At 39.6% G+C, this 16,600-nt stretch overlaps 1 protein-coding gene across 6 annotated transcripts in view; it reads left to right on the forward strand.

The window, feature by feature from the left end:
- Positions 1–16,600, forward strand: part of KIAA1328 (KIAA1328 ortholog) — a 177,468-nt gene that overhangs the window by 121,487 nt on the left and 39,381 nt on the right. For all 6 annotated transcript variants that reach the window (XM_039718652.1, XM_039718668.1, XM_039718676.1 and 3 more), the window contains one exon: positions 14,319–14,503. In XM_039718652.1, coding sequence (XP_039574586.1) covers positions 14,319–14,503 — 185 coding nt within the window. The remainder of the gene's footprint in view (positions 1–14,318; positions 14,504–16,600) is intronic.

Genomic DNA, 16,600 nt, shown 5'->3' on the forward strand with positions numbered 1-16,600 from the left:
CCACTGAGCCTCTACACACACCGGTGCAAAATGTTCTAAATCGGAATTGTTGGATACAGCAGCTATCAGATGTGTTTACAGTTATCTGCAGGCACTCGTTCAATGCATGCAGCCTGGTGAAAGGATTTTTTTCTTGGTGTATTAAAAATTTTCAGGTGGAATTTGCCACCTTTAGTTTCATTGAAGGCTCTTTATGTTTGTGTGCCTCATTCTATATCACCATGTGTATTTTTGCTGGTTTGTATTTTTAGTTACTCCAAAATATCAAACACAGGATTCAGCGCTACTTCCCCTGTACTTGGATGCTCATTGCTATGGTGATATTTCCAGGAGGGAGTGCTGTCAGGGGTCTTTTAAAACATTTTTTATGTTTATGATGCAACTATTTTTATTATCTAGTGAGAGAAGGTGACAATTATCTCTTGCTCCTTGTTTAATGCTTTGTTATGAACTCTCTTTTCTGAGCCTTGTTAGACATGCAGGCATCTTTCTGTGGTGATGTGGAAGCACACTTGTGTGCTTTTGTCCAAATATTCAATGCAATTAAATAGACCTGCAGAGGAATGCAGACTCGCAGCTCCCCCTGCTGTCCCAGGCATATCCAGATTTGTTCACTCGGTTCCCCCCTCCAGATAATTTAAATATTAAATAAAAATCACATGCAATCAAATGGCTCTGCTACTGCTGGCCTGACTTTTGCTGGCCCCATTACTCCTGTTTTTGAGGAGAAGGGAATTGGAAAACAATAGTAGCACCCATTTGGTTTCCTATGAGGAGTTTTCTTTTCAGTTTTTCATTCCAACATGCCACCTCCCAGGTCCTGAGGTATGTCCATGTCCTGAGCCCCTGCAGGAGAAATTCTCACCAGGGCTGCTACTGGCTCATTGTCCAAGACTCCCAGGTTTCAGGTCATCTCTGAGTTGTCCTTCGTCTCTTGAGGTATATCTATATAGGATTTGGCCAACTTTTAGAAATGTACTGAATATAGTTTGTTGGGATTTTTGTTTTTTTTTTCTATTTGCTGTTTTGGCAGACTGGCACATTAAATTGGGATGAAATCAACTGTGCTTGCAAATGGCCCATAAAATCTGTGTATCTGGAAGCTGCTTTCCCACCTGTTAGTGCTCCTTTTAACAACCAAGTTACTTTCTTGTTCCAGATAATTTTACATTGAAGTTTGTATCATTTTTAGATAGGATATTTGTGGAGCGAACACTTGTTTGGTAAAAAAAAAAACGGTGCTTGCAGATCTGCCAATAGTGCACACGCTGAATTAGGTGCAGATACGAGTTTTTCTTTCTCTCGTGGTGGTGTCTGGCTATATATAGGCTCAGCATCCTTCCAACAGATGGCTGCTGGAGTCTGCTGTGACGTATGGGAGAGTACAGTCAGAGTTAGACACACATTTCTGCTTCATTAGTGCCACGTGCAGATACTGAAGGTAGTAGGTTTTCTTGTACAGGGTGAAGGTTTTTGTTCTGATGTGGTTGCTAAAAGCATAAAGGGGAGTGTGTGTCAATTTTTTACATATACCTATGCATGCATTTAAAGTTGGGGTTTTTTTGTTAGGGTAGGCAGTGATCCTTATCGGACTGGAGAGAGTGGAGTTCATTTCTGCTGACCTGGTTCCTTCACTAATCTAATTTTCAGGTTTACTTTCAACTGCAACAGTGATTTCAAGCTGCCTATCTAACATTTACCTGAATTATGCTGATTCTGTTCTCATGATCACGTCTGCTGCACACAGCAGTATTACATCATTCCCATTGCAGTCCAAAGTAACCTTGAGCAGGAAGCCTACTGAGTGACTGGAAGTGTAAGATGTAAGCAGGAAATGCCATAAGTGGTTTCCATAGGCAGATGCACTCAGCCTGTAGGTGAGGTCTTCAAAGAGCACAGACACTCAGGCATTAGAAACACTGCTATGCTTAGGAGGGCAGTTGGTGAAAACAGCCTTGTTAAAAAACAAGTATTTCGGTATTTTCACAAAACTTGTGTTTGCTGCCAGTGTTCTGCATGGATTTGGTTTGGTAATATACCACATCAAAACTGAAAATGCTTGGAGAATTTTTTCTTTGAGTTAAAATATGTGAAATGCATGCATCTCCTGAAGGAGTTTGTTCCGTGCCAACACTTGCAGACAGTGAGAGACATTTTTGCAAGTCATTTGCAGATGCCTCCTTTATGGGAAAATGTAGACACTGTTAGTTTACTGCCTGAATTGAATTTTGAAAACCTGAATCCTATTTTTATAAATTGGAGTGGATTACTTTTTCAGACATACTGTTTTGTTACTTTTTATTTTTATGTATAATCTTGGATGAGGAGAATATTTTGTTTAATCTAGACATTTGTATGTCCCAGAAATTTATCAGTTGGAAAAGTTAAGAAAAACCTCGGAAAACAAAATGTCCTGGAAGGTAGTATTGAATCAGGAAATTTTAAACCCTCCCACACAACTTTTATGCCATTTAAAGCTTATATCAGAACTGATGGGGCAGGACTAAGAACAAAAGCTATTGGTATTACAAAGTTAAGCAAGAAATCCTCTGTACCCTGCTGTTCTGCCCATGATCACAGCTACACTAAGCTAAAACCCACTCCCCCACCCCTCCTGTGACCTTGGCTGCACTTCAGCAGTCAGAGAATTAAAGCAAAAGGCAAACTTTAGTAAATGTTAGGTTCTGCCACTTGCAGATTTGCAGACTACATATAAAGATAACAACAGAGGTGCTCTCACTCACTTCTCAGCTCTTGCTCTCTCTGAAGTGGACTTTGTGTATTTGCCACTGAATTATTCTGGCATAAAACTTCCCAGACCATACTGATATATTGAGTTGAACTCTGTGGCTTTGCACAGGTGCTGAGGCTTTGCAGACTACCCATTATATTTATAAAAGTGCTAATTTTTGAGAGCCACGCAGAGAAAATTTTAGATTCAGCCCAGCTGATTTGTTCTTCACACTGCTCCTGCAGCGAGGAGGATTGATTTTTGTGTTTCTTTCGATATTTGGCTTCATTTCCTCTGGTACCCAGTGCTTCAGGCCTTAATCCTTTAACCTTGAATTCGAGCATCAATGCTTCAGGAGGGATCAGGCCTTTTGATGGAGAGAGAACATCTTTTGTTGTACCAAATGGTTGGGAGTGGTATAAGACAACACAGATCTCCAGGCAGTATGTATTTCAGTGTTGTGTTAGAAGACTATAAACAGAGGGTGGGCTTAGTGGGGATTATAAATAATCTGGAGGAAGGTGGGGTATTAGAAGCAATGGAAGAGAGTTAATGACTTTTTCTTTAACATTTGACCACTAACCAGTCTATCGTGACAGATGTGTACTGGGTTGCCAAATGCTATAGTCTGATTTGGGTAATGGTTCAAAGCTCAGCGTGTCATGGAAATGGCACTGTGGTCCCTGATGGAACAGGGGAAAAAAGCTTTTGAGCTTCTCAAAGGGCAGTATTTGTGGAAGCAGATGCTTGCTTGCCCTACCCAGCATAAAGAACAGTTCTGCGGGCAGCCAGGAGAGTTCGTACTGCTGGATTTTTATAGGATCATTAATTATATGTTATAAGGCAGCTAAGCATGGCATTCCTAACTCGATGAATTCCATTATGAATGGCCTTTTCATATTCCTCATCTCATTATATTAAATGCATGTGACCTGAAGTTTAGCTAAAGTTATTGTTCGGGTTAACTTTCATTTAGTGGTTGCCCTAGTTTTAGAAACAGTATGATCTTTAGATTTTATGGAAAGTCAGGTTTTTTTATGCATGTTTTTGCAGCACTATTTTAGATAATTTCATTTGAAACTAGGTAGGAACATCTGTGAGGTGGCAGAGAAGGGATTTAGTCACTCCTTGATTTGACTGGAGATTTCTATACCCACTGGATGACAACATCCTGTTACACGGATTTGGCTATCATCTCCCTGCCAATAACTCTTAAACCCTCTGCTCTGTTCCATCTAGTCTTGCGTATCTGACTGCCTCCCTGACATATAATCCCAGTTGTTTTGCCTTCAGATCATTCCTAATCTGGCCAAAACAGAACTCCTTACTTTTTCTTCTGAATCTCTCTTCACTTCTGATTTTGATAATGCCACATCCTCCCTGCCACTCAGATTTATAACCTCAAGATCACTCTCCTTCTCTGCATGCATCTGGGTTGCTGACAGCTATTGCAGTTTCCTTCTCCTTGGCAGACAAAATATCCTTTTGCTGTGTCAACAGTTAGAACTACCCCTTTCTTTAGTCCTTCTTCTTGCACCTTGACTACTTTAAAGTCTTCTTTAACTGCTCAGTATTCATTCACCTGTGTCAAAATAAGTTTTCCAAATGGGCATCTTGGCTGCTTCTTCAGGTCTTGTCTGCTTTGCTTCTTTTAAACTCACCTTCAGGGGCCAGTTGTCTGTTAAAAGTCATAAAGCTGTTTCTTATTTTATTTTCTCTGCCACCACCTCTTCTTTACTCCGTCAGTTATGTGGCACTTGGAGTATTTTTGTGTGTTGGATTAACTTTCAGCCATTTGCTGCTACTACACTCCCTATTTCTTTCTGTCTTCTGGAACCACTAGGTCATGTCATGGTGACTTCTGCCTCCATCTGTGTATTCTGACAATATCTTTCTTCATTTACATTTTATCTTTTCCTTCCTTATTTCATCCTCAGTTTTTTAAGAGTGCTCTTTTTCCCTCCCTGCCCTCAATCCAATTTGGTGAGGTTCAAACTAATGTGTTTCTTCACACTGATCACAAAGATGATCTCTGCCTGGTAAAGCCACCTAAAATCTAAACCATACTCAAAAGATTTTATTGGTGATCTGGAGAGAAAAGCATTAGAACTCCACCGTGGTGACAAATCATCAGCTCTTCTTTATGGAAGCACTTCTGTGAGGCTACTAGCATGTACAAAAGTTTGAAACAAAACAATTTGCAAGTGTCTTCAGTCTTCTATCAATAGTGCCAGACTTCACCTCTTTGTATAACTACATGCCCTCCTGTTTGATCAATGCATATTTAATCCTTCTTCTCTTTTTATCTCTGTGTTTCCTTAATCTCCATTTACATCTTTGCATCCTTTTTGAGCAAACCATGTCTCTGAGAGATGGACTAAGTTTGTATAGCAGCTGTAGACTCAGTAGGCTGAAATGGTTTGGCAGCCCAAATAATGCAAACCCCTGAACCCACGTCACAGTGTCAGAGCAGCACTGATGGCATCTGCTCTGGACAGATGTTTCCACCAAGCTGTGACAAGCGCCTGCAAAGGTAGACTTTCTTACCCAAAAATCAATAGTGGTGGCAGAAATCACCTGTGTCTGGACCAAAAGGGTTTCCAGAGGCTGGGAACTGTCAGCCCAGAGCCCAGAACTTCATGACAAACAGCCTTGTCCCAAGATCTCTTTCCTTTGTTCTTTCCCTTGATAGTGGATATCAGAGCAATGCCAATGCATATCTCAGTGGTAACTGCTTTCAGTGAGGCAGTGGTTTCCGTCTGGTTTCAGTTGTATTATATCTGAATATTTTCTAAATACAAGTGCAAAAATATGTTAAATCTGTTCCCTAAACATCCTGGTTGAGTCAGTATTTGGTGGTGCTGTCAAATTCACATAAAATATATGCACTGAAGGGAAATCTTTAGTATGTTGCTTTTTCTGTGGGGCCCAGGGCCATGGTTTTTATAGTTGTATGCTATTATTTAGGCATCTAAGTCTGTATTGCTCTTGCAATAAATACTTGATTTTACAGTCACTAGCCATCAAACATGCCCTGTGAAATATGTAACTTCAGTGAATTTAAGGGAACTGAAGTGGCTAAAATTGTTATTTTAAATCTTTACCAGGAGCTATCTTGTCAAATTTGCATCTGTTGGGCATGGTAATCTACTAATCAGAGCAAAGTCCAAAGTCTGAACTTCTCTATTTGCTTCTTTTCAGGCTATAGAATTTTTTTAAAAGCAGATCAATAAACAATCTCAGTGTTTTCATTTTACTAAGCAATATAATATGGATGAGTACTAGTGTAGTGGTAAATCATTAATATACTCTTTAATCATAGAGTGACCATGTCCCACAGATGTGATTTAATAATGGAAAAAAGGCCAATGAAGTGTGAAGATGCATCAGGAAGGGTGTTTCTCCCTGATCTGGGATAGTGTATGGCACCATTTCAAAAGATCCTGTAGTATGAGAATATTTAGGATGCCATGTATGCTTGTAGTTACAGACCTGGCAAAATTCTAACTTGATTGTTTTTATCAAAAATTGAAACCCATGTCAGGTTTGTATTTGGCAGAGGAGGCAAACGGCTTTTTGGAATAAGTAAAACACTGCAGCTTCCGGATTCAATAGTCCCAAGATTTGTAAGACTTTGCCACTAGCAGACTATAACCCTAAAAACCTGTAGTAACCTATGCTTATCATGCTTGATTCAATCATCCTGTGTTACAGATAGAGGTGATTAAAATAAGAGGATAGGAATGTCATGGAAAAATATGGGTCCTGCAAGGGTGCTTCTGTGTTGTTTTCTGTGGTAATGGTTCCTGGTTAGAGAAATCAGATTCTGCAGTCTCGGAAGAATAGACAGTTTAAAAACTCTAATTGTGTTTATTATGGAATTTGATGCATTTAAGATACCTTCCCTGCGACATGCTCCCTGATATTGGAGGAGCTGTCAGTGACCCAGAAAGTCACCTCAATATTGCTAGAGTTATGTCTGTTTGCCCAGTTTAGTGGTTATTAATTTTCATTTCTATCAGTGAGAAATCTGAAATTTTGTTCCTTCATTTCCTCACTTAGAAATCAGGTGTGAAAATGTATCCTACTCGTATCTTGAACTTTTAAACTTAGCATCAATCAAGTGCAGCTTTGTCAATGAACAGAAGCAACTGTAGTTGCTGTGTCTTTTTTCAACTGTTCTGATCCTCCAAAACTCTATATTTTTCGTGCACATGTAACTCTTAATACCTGTACAGAAAAATGCAATCTTAAGTATCTGTTTCTCTAATTAGGAATTTTCTTCAGAATAACTTACTAGTAGGCATACTGAAAACCCTGTATCTGCTGTTCAACCCTTAGTGTGTTCCTCCTCTGCTGTATTGTCAGTTACCCATAGCAAATGATTGCTTCATGATGTGATCATGATCAGAAAAAGGGCTTTTGCAATTGCTGCTCATTTACTGAAAGCTGCTGTTATCAACACCTATCAGCCTGTCTAGAAACTTATGTAGAGGAGAGAGCGCTTATGTACCTGTACACCCACACCCATCTCTGCCACAGCCTGTTTTCACATCCACTGTGAAGCCTTTTGCTCTGAGTGAGCCAAGTAGAGAAGAGATGATGTGTTGTTCTTCTATGCCTTTATCACAACCAAATTACAATCCAATTTGGGGCATGTTTGTTCAGAAGATAGCTTGCATATGGCATTTCGATGGGTATCTTATGATTGGGGCTGGCTCTCAGCCAGACACTACTGATGCTGGGTAAGGCACTAAGACTGGCATTCACTTTGCGGAAGAGCATGTGATTCTCCTTCTGAGGGAGAGAGTGATGCTGCCTGATGTACTGAAAAAGTTTAGATTTAGTTCAAAAACTTTGTCCTAAACAGGGTTTTCATCATTCCTCGTGGTGCTTTGACTGGTGACAGCCAGGCAGGCTTTTCAGATATATAGACACTGTTTGGAAGGATTGTTTTTGTACTTGTGACTTGACATTTACATGACTTCCTTTTGTGAAGGCTGACAGCAGAGTTTGCTGGAACGACAGCTGCTCTGCTCTGCTCTGCTCTGTAAGAAAGGCCAAGCAAACAGTCACAGAATTTTGCCCTGCTACAGCTTGACCGGTCTGTTTCCTGTGGCCATTTCTCTGTGACTGTCTGAAAACCTTTATGCTAGAATTTTCTTCAAATTCAGAAAAGATAAATAAGTAATCACAGCTGTAATTTTGCTGTTTATTAGGGAAACTCAGATATGTTGGAAAGGTGCTGGTAGGGAGTTGAAATGTAGTGAATTTAAACAGAGGAAGGAGAGGGCTTCAAAGGGAAGGCATGAATATAATTCTAGGTTAAATTTAGCTTAATACTTGCTACAAATGGACCTCTAACCATGTAAATTAAGTGAAGTCCTGACTTCATTGAAAATAAAGACAGTATTCTGATTGATTCAGTGGGGCTAGGGTTTCACCTATGGCTGGTATGATCTAATAGGTCATTGCTAATTAAGAGCATATGTGGCCTCAATTCTTGCTGGTGGAATTAAATATCTGAGCACCAGCTACTAAGGGAATGGGGAAGGAACTGGTCCCTGAAAGAGCGGTCTAGGGAAGCTGTGCTATGGATTGCTGTACCCTTGGTACAGCTTGAGATTGCTGTTCCCTGGTACAACTTTGAGAAAAAAATTTAGCATAGGTACAAGTGTATCTCCTCTAAGATGAGAGAAAAATAAATTAAATGCAGTACATTCGAGAGAGGGAGCTCAACAGGGGGAAAAAAACCCAAAAAAACAAGAGAGAAACCTGACACAGCCATGGGCATTACTGGATTCAAGGGCATTGAGCCTGAAGAGTGCTGTAAGAGATGAAATCTCTGCATGACAGCTCAGCAATATATTGTCTGCATAATAACATGTAGATTGTAGGCAATCACTGTCTATTTTCTGTGATGAAAAATCCTTTTATTACAAGCAGATTTGATAATATTTATATTTCAGTTCCAGAACTCTCACTGACTGTTGAAGTGTTTCCCTACCTGTCCCTATCCAAAAGGCCTTCCTGCCTTTTGCCTAAAAATTACGTGAGAAGGGAGATGGGTGTGGTGCTAAAGAGAGCTGGAGGAGAGGTGTTGGCAAAACCTGACTTCACCTTTTCAATGGCTAAAGTGGTCTTTTAAGAAAGACAGAGATAGACTTTGAAACAGGGTCTGTAACTATAGGACACGTGGCCATGCTTTTCATCTTTATGGGCAGATTTAAGTTAGATATGATGAAGAAATGTCTCGCTGTGAGAGTGGTGAAACAGTGGTACAGGTTGCCCAGAGTGGTGGTGGATGCCCTAGCCCTGGAAACATCAGGGTCACTTTGGAGAGGCTCTGAGCAATCTGTTCTAATTGAAGATGTCCCTGCTTGTTGCAGGGTGATTGGACCATGGGACCTTTAAAAGCCTCCTTCTAACCCAAACTATTCTCTGATCTCAAAGCTTTAAATGCACATGCTCTCAAGAAAGGAAAGCAGCTGTTTCTTATTGACATTCACTGGATCCCAGCAGTGCCATTAACATGCTGATGCATCTAACATAAGCCTCAAAATGCCAGATTTCATAATTGGCCCATGAAATCTCACTCTGGGCTTGAATATGGTCTTCAAGAACTGTATTAGAATAGGACTTTTTCCTGCTTCTTAAAGGGAGGAAAAAATGCTAAGGTAAAAAAGCATTTTTTAGGAAAGGAAAGGTGATGGCATTCAGGGATGAGGTTCGCACTGTGCTTCTCCTCATCACCTGCATCTCTCTTACCTCCCTTCAGCTCTGCTCAGCTGCCCTGTGGATTTGTGTACCCTGCACAAAGCAGTAGCAAGTAGATCAATCTCCCTTCTCCTTCCTGTGTGCTGCTGTGTTGGTTTGTACGTTCTGACGTGTTTCTCCTCAGCTCCACTTGAGGGGACTGGAAAAGTTGTGATTTTTCTGCAGACCACTGCCATTTGTTTTCAGATCCACACGTCCAAAGTCTACAATGCTTCCTTTCTCCCCAGAAATATTTTTTTATTTACTATGCAGACAAACAACCTCCCAAGCAGCCCCACTTTGGAACAGGTGGTTTTCAAAAGTGCTGTTCAATAACAAGCTTGATGTGAACTGATCTAAATTTGGATCCCTACTGAAAAGAAGATCCTGGCATCTTCTCTTTTGTCCCAGTGCTTGTAGTGCTGCTGCTTTATACTGAACTGACTCTGGAAACTGATCTGGCTGGAAAACACTCCCAGCCAAAGTGGCAGGGGAGGAAGCAATTTTCAGCCTGTTTGTCAAACTGCGTCTGAAATGGCAATTCAGGTTCCAGCTACAAAAACGTATTGCTTGGGTTGTCTACTTATCACCAGTTTTGCATCATTAAGTGTTATGCATTCTTGGCCTGATATAATTGCAGCAGATTGCACACATGAACTGTTAATTATTTTATTTTTAAAACAGAAATTACAGAACAGGAAAATAACATTCCAACATGTTTGCTTTTGGAGCTAACCTACCACGGCAATCTGTTAGTTTGATAACGTTTAAACTCGCAAGCCCTTGCCTCAGCAGAGTGCAGTAGGGTACCATTAAGGCAGCCATCTGTTGAACATGCATAGCAGAGGCATGAATTGCCTTGCGTTTCGGGATTCTGAGTAGCTACAACATAGTCTTGTTCTCTGAATGCCGCTGATCCGCACTGAAAAACGCATGGAAAGGTCAGAGTTCAATGGAAGGTGAGCATCCAAATCTGGGATCGAAGACTGGGAACCCAGTCAGCTGAACGCTGGGTGTGGAGCAGGGAAGAGAGGAAGCCTGGTGGGCGAGGTAAATCACATGCTGATAGTAAGCACGACTCTGGCAAGAGCCTGAGCTGCTTGGGTTGCTTAGCGATTCAACAGATCTGCAAAACTCCATTTGCAGAACAAGGCTGCCATTATGTTGGATTGATTCATCAGGATCAGCAGCTAAAACAAGTTATATTCTATCAGAGTTTTCCTGCGTTAGTTTAAAAATGAATTTAGTTGGCTCTAAGTGGACATTTATTTTAGTATCTTGAAGAACTGACTTTCCTCTATTAAAGCAGAATAATGTATCTATATGATGCCCTAACTTGAGCAGTACATAAAGATTAGTAAATAAGACCCCATTAAAAATACTTATAATGTAAGTAACATGGGTCCCAATAGCCTTTCTAATGTCCATTAATGCTTATTGTGAGGATCAGAGCTCATTTTACTGAGCCATTTAGTCAAACCGTGTGATTATTTAGAAAGTTAATTCATGCATACTAAAATCTAGCTTAAGTAATGCAGAGGGTAGGAGGTAAAACTCTATGGAGACGATAGTCCTTTTTGTTATTTAATGATCAGCCATAATTAACTTGCAAATTTGAAATAATTAGAACAAATTAAAGGTATTTAACTTTGCCTCCCTAAAGAAAAATTCAAATTGCACCAAATGCAGCTTTAAATTATTCAAGTCTCAGAGGTCTGTGCCGGGTTTTTTTACAATGCCTTTTCTATGATGAGAATACCAATCTGCTTTTTGTCAGAAAGCATCCTATCAAGTAATTGTTCTTTGTGTCTAATAAATGACAGCTATTCTTCTTTGTAAAAGTATTTCAGTCTCTGAAGACTACATCAGCATTTCCATGGCATTTTAATTCAATAAAACAAAAGGTTAATGTTTTTCTACTTTTTAAGGAATGCAAATACTAGCAGTATTCAATGGGTCCTGAATGACATTTAAAATTTGCCATTCGCGCTCAGCGGGAGTATCGCGATATGAGGCTCAGACAGGATGGAAGGAATGTTCAAGGTGCGTTTCCTTTGGTGGTGGTGTACTTGGATATTCACAATGAGGCAGCAGTGCTGAGACTCGCTTCTCTTTTGGCCATGGTATGTAGGGTAGGTAGGTTAATAAGGTCTTTATTTAGAAAGTCTTCTCTGTTGGGTAGTTTCAACAAGTGCCGTGAAAGTTCATTGGATATTGTGGTGACCTGCAGGAAGTCCTACTAACTGTGGTGCCTTTGAATGACATGATGGGTAGTTGGATTTGAAAATAGAACCTCTTTTGCTGCTAAATCTCTCCAGACATAAATAGCTGATTTCTTTTGACCATATGTTGAGTTTAAATTTCCATGTTGCAATAGTCACATCATTCATTTTACTAATTATTCCAGAGGTGAATTGAGTAATTATGCTCTGAAACAGATTTTTTTTCCTTATGTTTTCTTCGTTTAATTGTGGTAGATAGGTAATTACTGAATTTTTTTATCGCTCTGTATTATCCCTTTCTCTCCTTGGTCTGCACCCCTTTCAGATTAAGTGTCATTTTAAGATTTGAGACTCTATCCTTACTTAAGCAAAACTTTAGCATAAGCTGACTTCTATTATATAATAAACAATGAGGCTGTAGTTGTTTATTTAGGTTATAAATGCAAATACACTTGCTTTTGTTATTTATTATCCCTCAGCTTATGTAATTTCTTCTTAGTGTCTGTTTCTGTTTGAATTGCATCTGCCACTGCAGTATTTAAAACAGAACTCAATAGTATAGAGGTAACTGCACCATAGAAGATACTGCATTCAGAAGGAGAACCAGTCAAGTAATCACCTATTTATGTGCAAGCCAAAGGTCACTGTCTTCACATGAGGACTGTAGGCTGTAATCAAATGTGCTTTAAACAATTCAAAAAGCATCCAAATAATGACAGCCTCACTGTTTTATTAAATGCTGTTAATCATCCCAAGTACAAGCAAATGGAATGTCAGGTCCTGTTATATCAGGGAAATCTGGTCAAGTATTACACCTTTAAGCCTCTTTAAGCAGTTGCTAGGATCCAAAACCACCTCTTGGTGCTCTTGTAGTTGCAGGAATTAGTAGGTTAATAATTTCATATAATTCAAATAAGATACTAATTTAGTCCACCATAAATTTTAAAAACACTTTGCAGTATTATTAGTGGTCACACAGTTAGAAGCCCTAAAGTAAACGGAGGTTATTTGGAGAAGTTATATCCAACACTTCAGTCAGTTATTATAGGTCATAAGCCATTATATACTGTTCTGCATTAATAATACAGGAGTAATACTAATTGTCCAACAGGCTCAGTGGGCCCTATTAAGCAATGTCTTATACAGCACATTGATGGGAAACTTTTAATTTAGCTATCATTTCCTGCTTTTTCCTCAGAACTAGAGTAACTTCAGTCAGTGCAAGCTTTTGGGTAAAAGATTCTTGTGATTCAGCCTCCATGAAGCTCTATCCTAACTAATAAAAACTCATTGACAGCCTTTGGGTTGCCAATAAAAAAATTGGTGCTTAAACAGGAAAAAGATTTAGCATAGAAATATAGAATGATTTAGGTTGGAAAAGACCTCTAGGTTCACAGAATCCAGCTGTTAAGATTTGTTTAATCTTCTGATAACTTAAGGAAGCTGTTTTTTGCTTCCATAGTTGCAAATAGATCAATATAATATTGGAATAAATAGTATTATTTCATGTGGATAATACAAAGATACTTTTTAATATTTTTAATTTCTTTCATAAAGGAGCTTTTTACGACAAGGACTAATGACTTACTTACATTGGGAATTGTCATTTAAAGCAGTAGTTATTTTCCAGAGAGTAGAATTTGAAAGTAGTAGCTTTTCTTTACTGAGAGAAAAGTGGGTTACCCTCCTGTCTACCCAGAACATTTTGAGATGCCTGTCTGCAGAGCTTGAGGTCATGATTGCTCACTATCACCAGATTTGCCTCCTGCCTCTATTCATGCAGTGTTTATGATTGTGTGTTGAAGTTCATCTTGAACCATAATGGTTGTGGTCAACTTTCTATTTCCTTATGTTACTCAAAATACTGCACTTCTGCACCACATTCTCTCCCACCAGTTTGCTCACACGTTCTCTATCCTGTTTAAAAGTACCTCTGTTCATCAGTCTCACCTCTTTCTCCTCTCTTCTCGTCCATTTTCTTCTTGAATCAGCTTCTCATTTTCCCTGGAGGCTTTTAAAAAACATGTAGAAATGGCACTTGGGGATGTGGCTTAGCAGTGGCCTTGGCAGCTGTACTCAGATATCTCAAAGGTCCTTTCCAGTAAAAATGATTATGTGATTCTGTGATCTGCTTCCCTTTTGCAAACTAAAATTTCAGATTTCTCTTCATGTAATCTTCGTTTCCCCTTTATTCTAGCAAAGTGAACATTTTTAAAATTACTCTTTCTTTCAATTTTGGCCCATTGTGCTGGACAAAGTCTGTCTTCATCTTCATCTTCATTTGCATGTCTTCATCCCACTGGTGCTGTTGTAACCACTCAAGAAATCCAGGACCTAATGCTTTAGGGAATGTGCCCAACGCTGCAAAACTCCAAATACAGTTGTCAGTGTGCTGGTGGCTGCTGATAACCAACGACTCCTGATAAAATGTGTTGGTAACTCTTCAAGCCTTAGGCGTTCTGCTTTCAGAAATTATAAATGGATTCAACAAGAGCTCAACCAGCAACATGATGTTTATGCTTCTGGAGAGTAAAAGTTGGTAGAGAGCTGGGTGCAGCGTTAATGGGACAAATGCATCATGTAACAGCACAATCTTTCTTTCCTCCCAGTGTCCCGGTGTTGAAACATGAAGATTATTTACTGAGGACATCTCCAGTGAGCAAAAACTCCAGAAAACCAGGGAGCAGTCATGGGAGCAGTTCAGGGAAGAAAATGGTTGGCTTTGGTGTAAACATGGATGATGGGCAAAGCCCTCAAATGCAGACCAAGAGGGAAGGCACCAAGTCCAGGAAAGGTAAGGGGAAGCATACTTTATTGGAAGGCCATGATTGTGCTGGTGTGTTCAAAAGTATATGAGTAAAATGCACAATTAAAGAAAGAAGTTTTACAGGTGTTTAAAACAACCTAAGAGCAGGTGTTGGCTCCATAAAAAAAACCCAAAACAACCCAAATTAAATAACAAGTGGTGATCCTGCCTGCTCTTCCTGATGAAATAGAAAAATGTAGCCCCTTAATCACAGAAAACTCCTTCAATGATTTGTTTTTTAACTTTCCCAAAAGGCAGTGAGAATAAGTGCAGTGGGGTTTGCTCTTCAGATGTGGTCTTTGCATTCTTTTCCTCCTTGAGTGATGACTTCACCATCACAACCTGCTAATTTGCCACACAGGGATGTCTGTACTGCTAGAACCTATCCTGCCCTTAGCCTGGTGCCTCTACTTAAGAAGCAGAGATGCAATCTTTTCTCTCTTATGAAGAGAAAAAGTTGGGAACAAAAGCAGCTTGGATGTTTCACTGCTTAGCCTTGAACATAATCCTTGGTTCAATTATGAACTAGCTTTTTTTAATTTATTTTTTTATTTTAACTTGTCAGCCAGTTTGCTGTATATGTCAGCATAAAAATAAAGAAAATGGCAAAATGAGAAGAAATGTGGTGCAGTTCTCAAAGGAACAAATAACTTGTGTTATTGGTTAAGACCGTACCAACATTAAAAAGCAGTCCCTGTGAAGAAACTTTCAAAAGGGTATCATCAGCCTGGACCCAAACAGTGGCTGAGGTTAATCTCTTCCAAGGCACAGCTACAAAAGTTGGAAGCCTGTAAAGGGCTTGTGTCCAAAAAAATCAATTTCTAATTTGAAACAAAATCATTTTTGACTAACAGGGGTTCAGGACCCATTACTTTTGCTGTATAATCTGCTGACATTTCACACTTTCTGTTGTGCACAATGAATCCTAATAGTCATTTTATAACATTGCTACACCAATCAATTTAAGCAAGAGAAAGCCGTTACAATTCTGCAAAGTTTCAGGGGCAATTTTCACTGATGGTTTTCTTTTATGGTTTTTTTCAGCTATCATTTTTTTTTCTTCTCTTTTCCTCTTCTTTCTGCCCCCCTCCTTCTCTATGCTGCAGTGATGAAACAAGAATTTTTCACAGCTGGATGGTGGGTTTTGTTCCTTAGATTGGGGTAGTCCCCAAAAGTAATTTATTTTCTATAGATTCAGGGGAAAATATCCAACCTGGCCTCTTCTTCATTCATTGGTTTCATTTTGTAGGACTGAGGAGAAGTTACAAGCTGCATCTGGCTATAGCATAGCACCTGTGCTGCACCTATGCTGATTTAGTGATTGTAGCAGTCAGCATGGTCTCTGAAGATGGTGGGCATCTTTTGCAAGCACTTACTGGGATTGCAGGCTTTTATGGTGTAGAGCTGTATTGCAAAATTTGACTTACAAACATTGGCACTTGCTGTGATAGCTGATAAAGTTCAGAGGAATGCTTTCAAGCTGTGGAACAACCTCAGGTCTATTACTGATTTGAATGGTTGTTTATCACAAGGCAAATTACCTAGCACTAATCACTGAAGTTGAAGTCTTCTGTATTTAGTACCTTTTTAATTGGCTTCCCTCTGTTATATATTTGGACTCCTTTAGCAGGCGCACACACATACTTGTAAAGTGTTTTTTATATCTTAGGGGATCACCAGGACACAATGTCAAGATTTTTAATTCTGGATAGCCTTTGACTTAGTTTGCTCTATCCTTGCTTTTGCTGGATATTCCCATCTGCTGCTGACCAGGGATTTCTGGTTCAATGCAGTATGAAAAAGGGGAATGAAATTCACAAGGTGCTATCTTGAGGCATGAAACTCAACGTCATTCAGCCACATACCTGAAGGTGGCCTTTTGGGCGGAACACAGCAGTGCTGTGTACAGAAACATGTTCAGGTGAAAACTTCTCAACCCTCAGATGCTGACCTATTGCTACAGAGGTTTGTTTTTCCTCATGCTGGTATCAGTCCGATCTATTTATATGTTCTCCAGGATGGTGACTCTATCCAAGCACTCCTTAGTGCAGTGCGAGTGCTGATCTGAGCCCTTGAGCTTGCTGT

This window comes from Passer montanus, unplaced genomic scaffold (genome assembly GCF_014805655.1).
Source record: "Passer montanus isolate IOZ18808 unplaced genomic scaffold, ASM1480565v1 scaffold104, whole genome shotgun sequence".
Taxonomy (NCBI): Eukaryota; Metazoa; Chordata; class Aves; order Passeriformes; family Passeridae; genus Passer; species Passer montanus.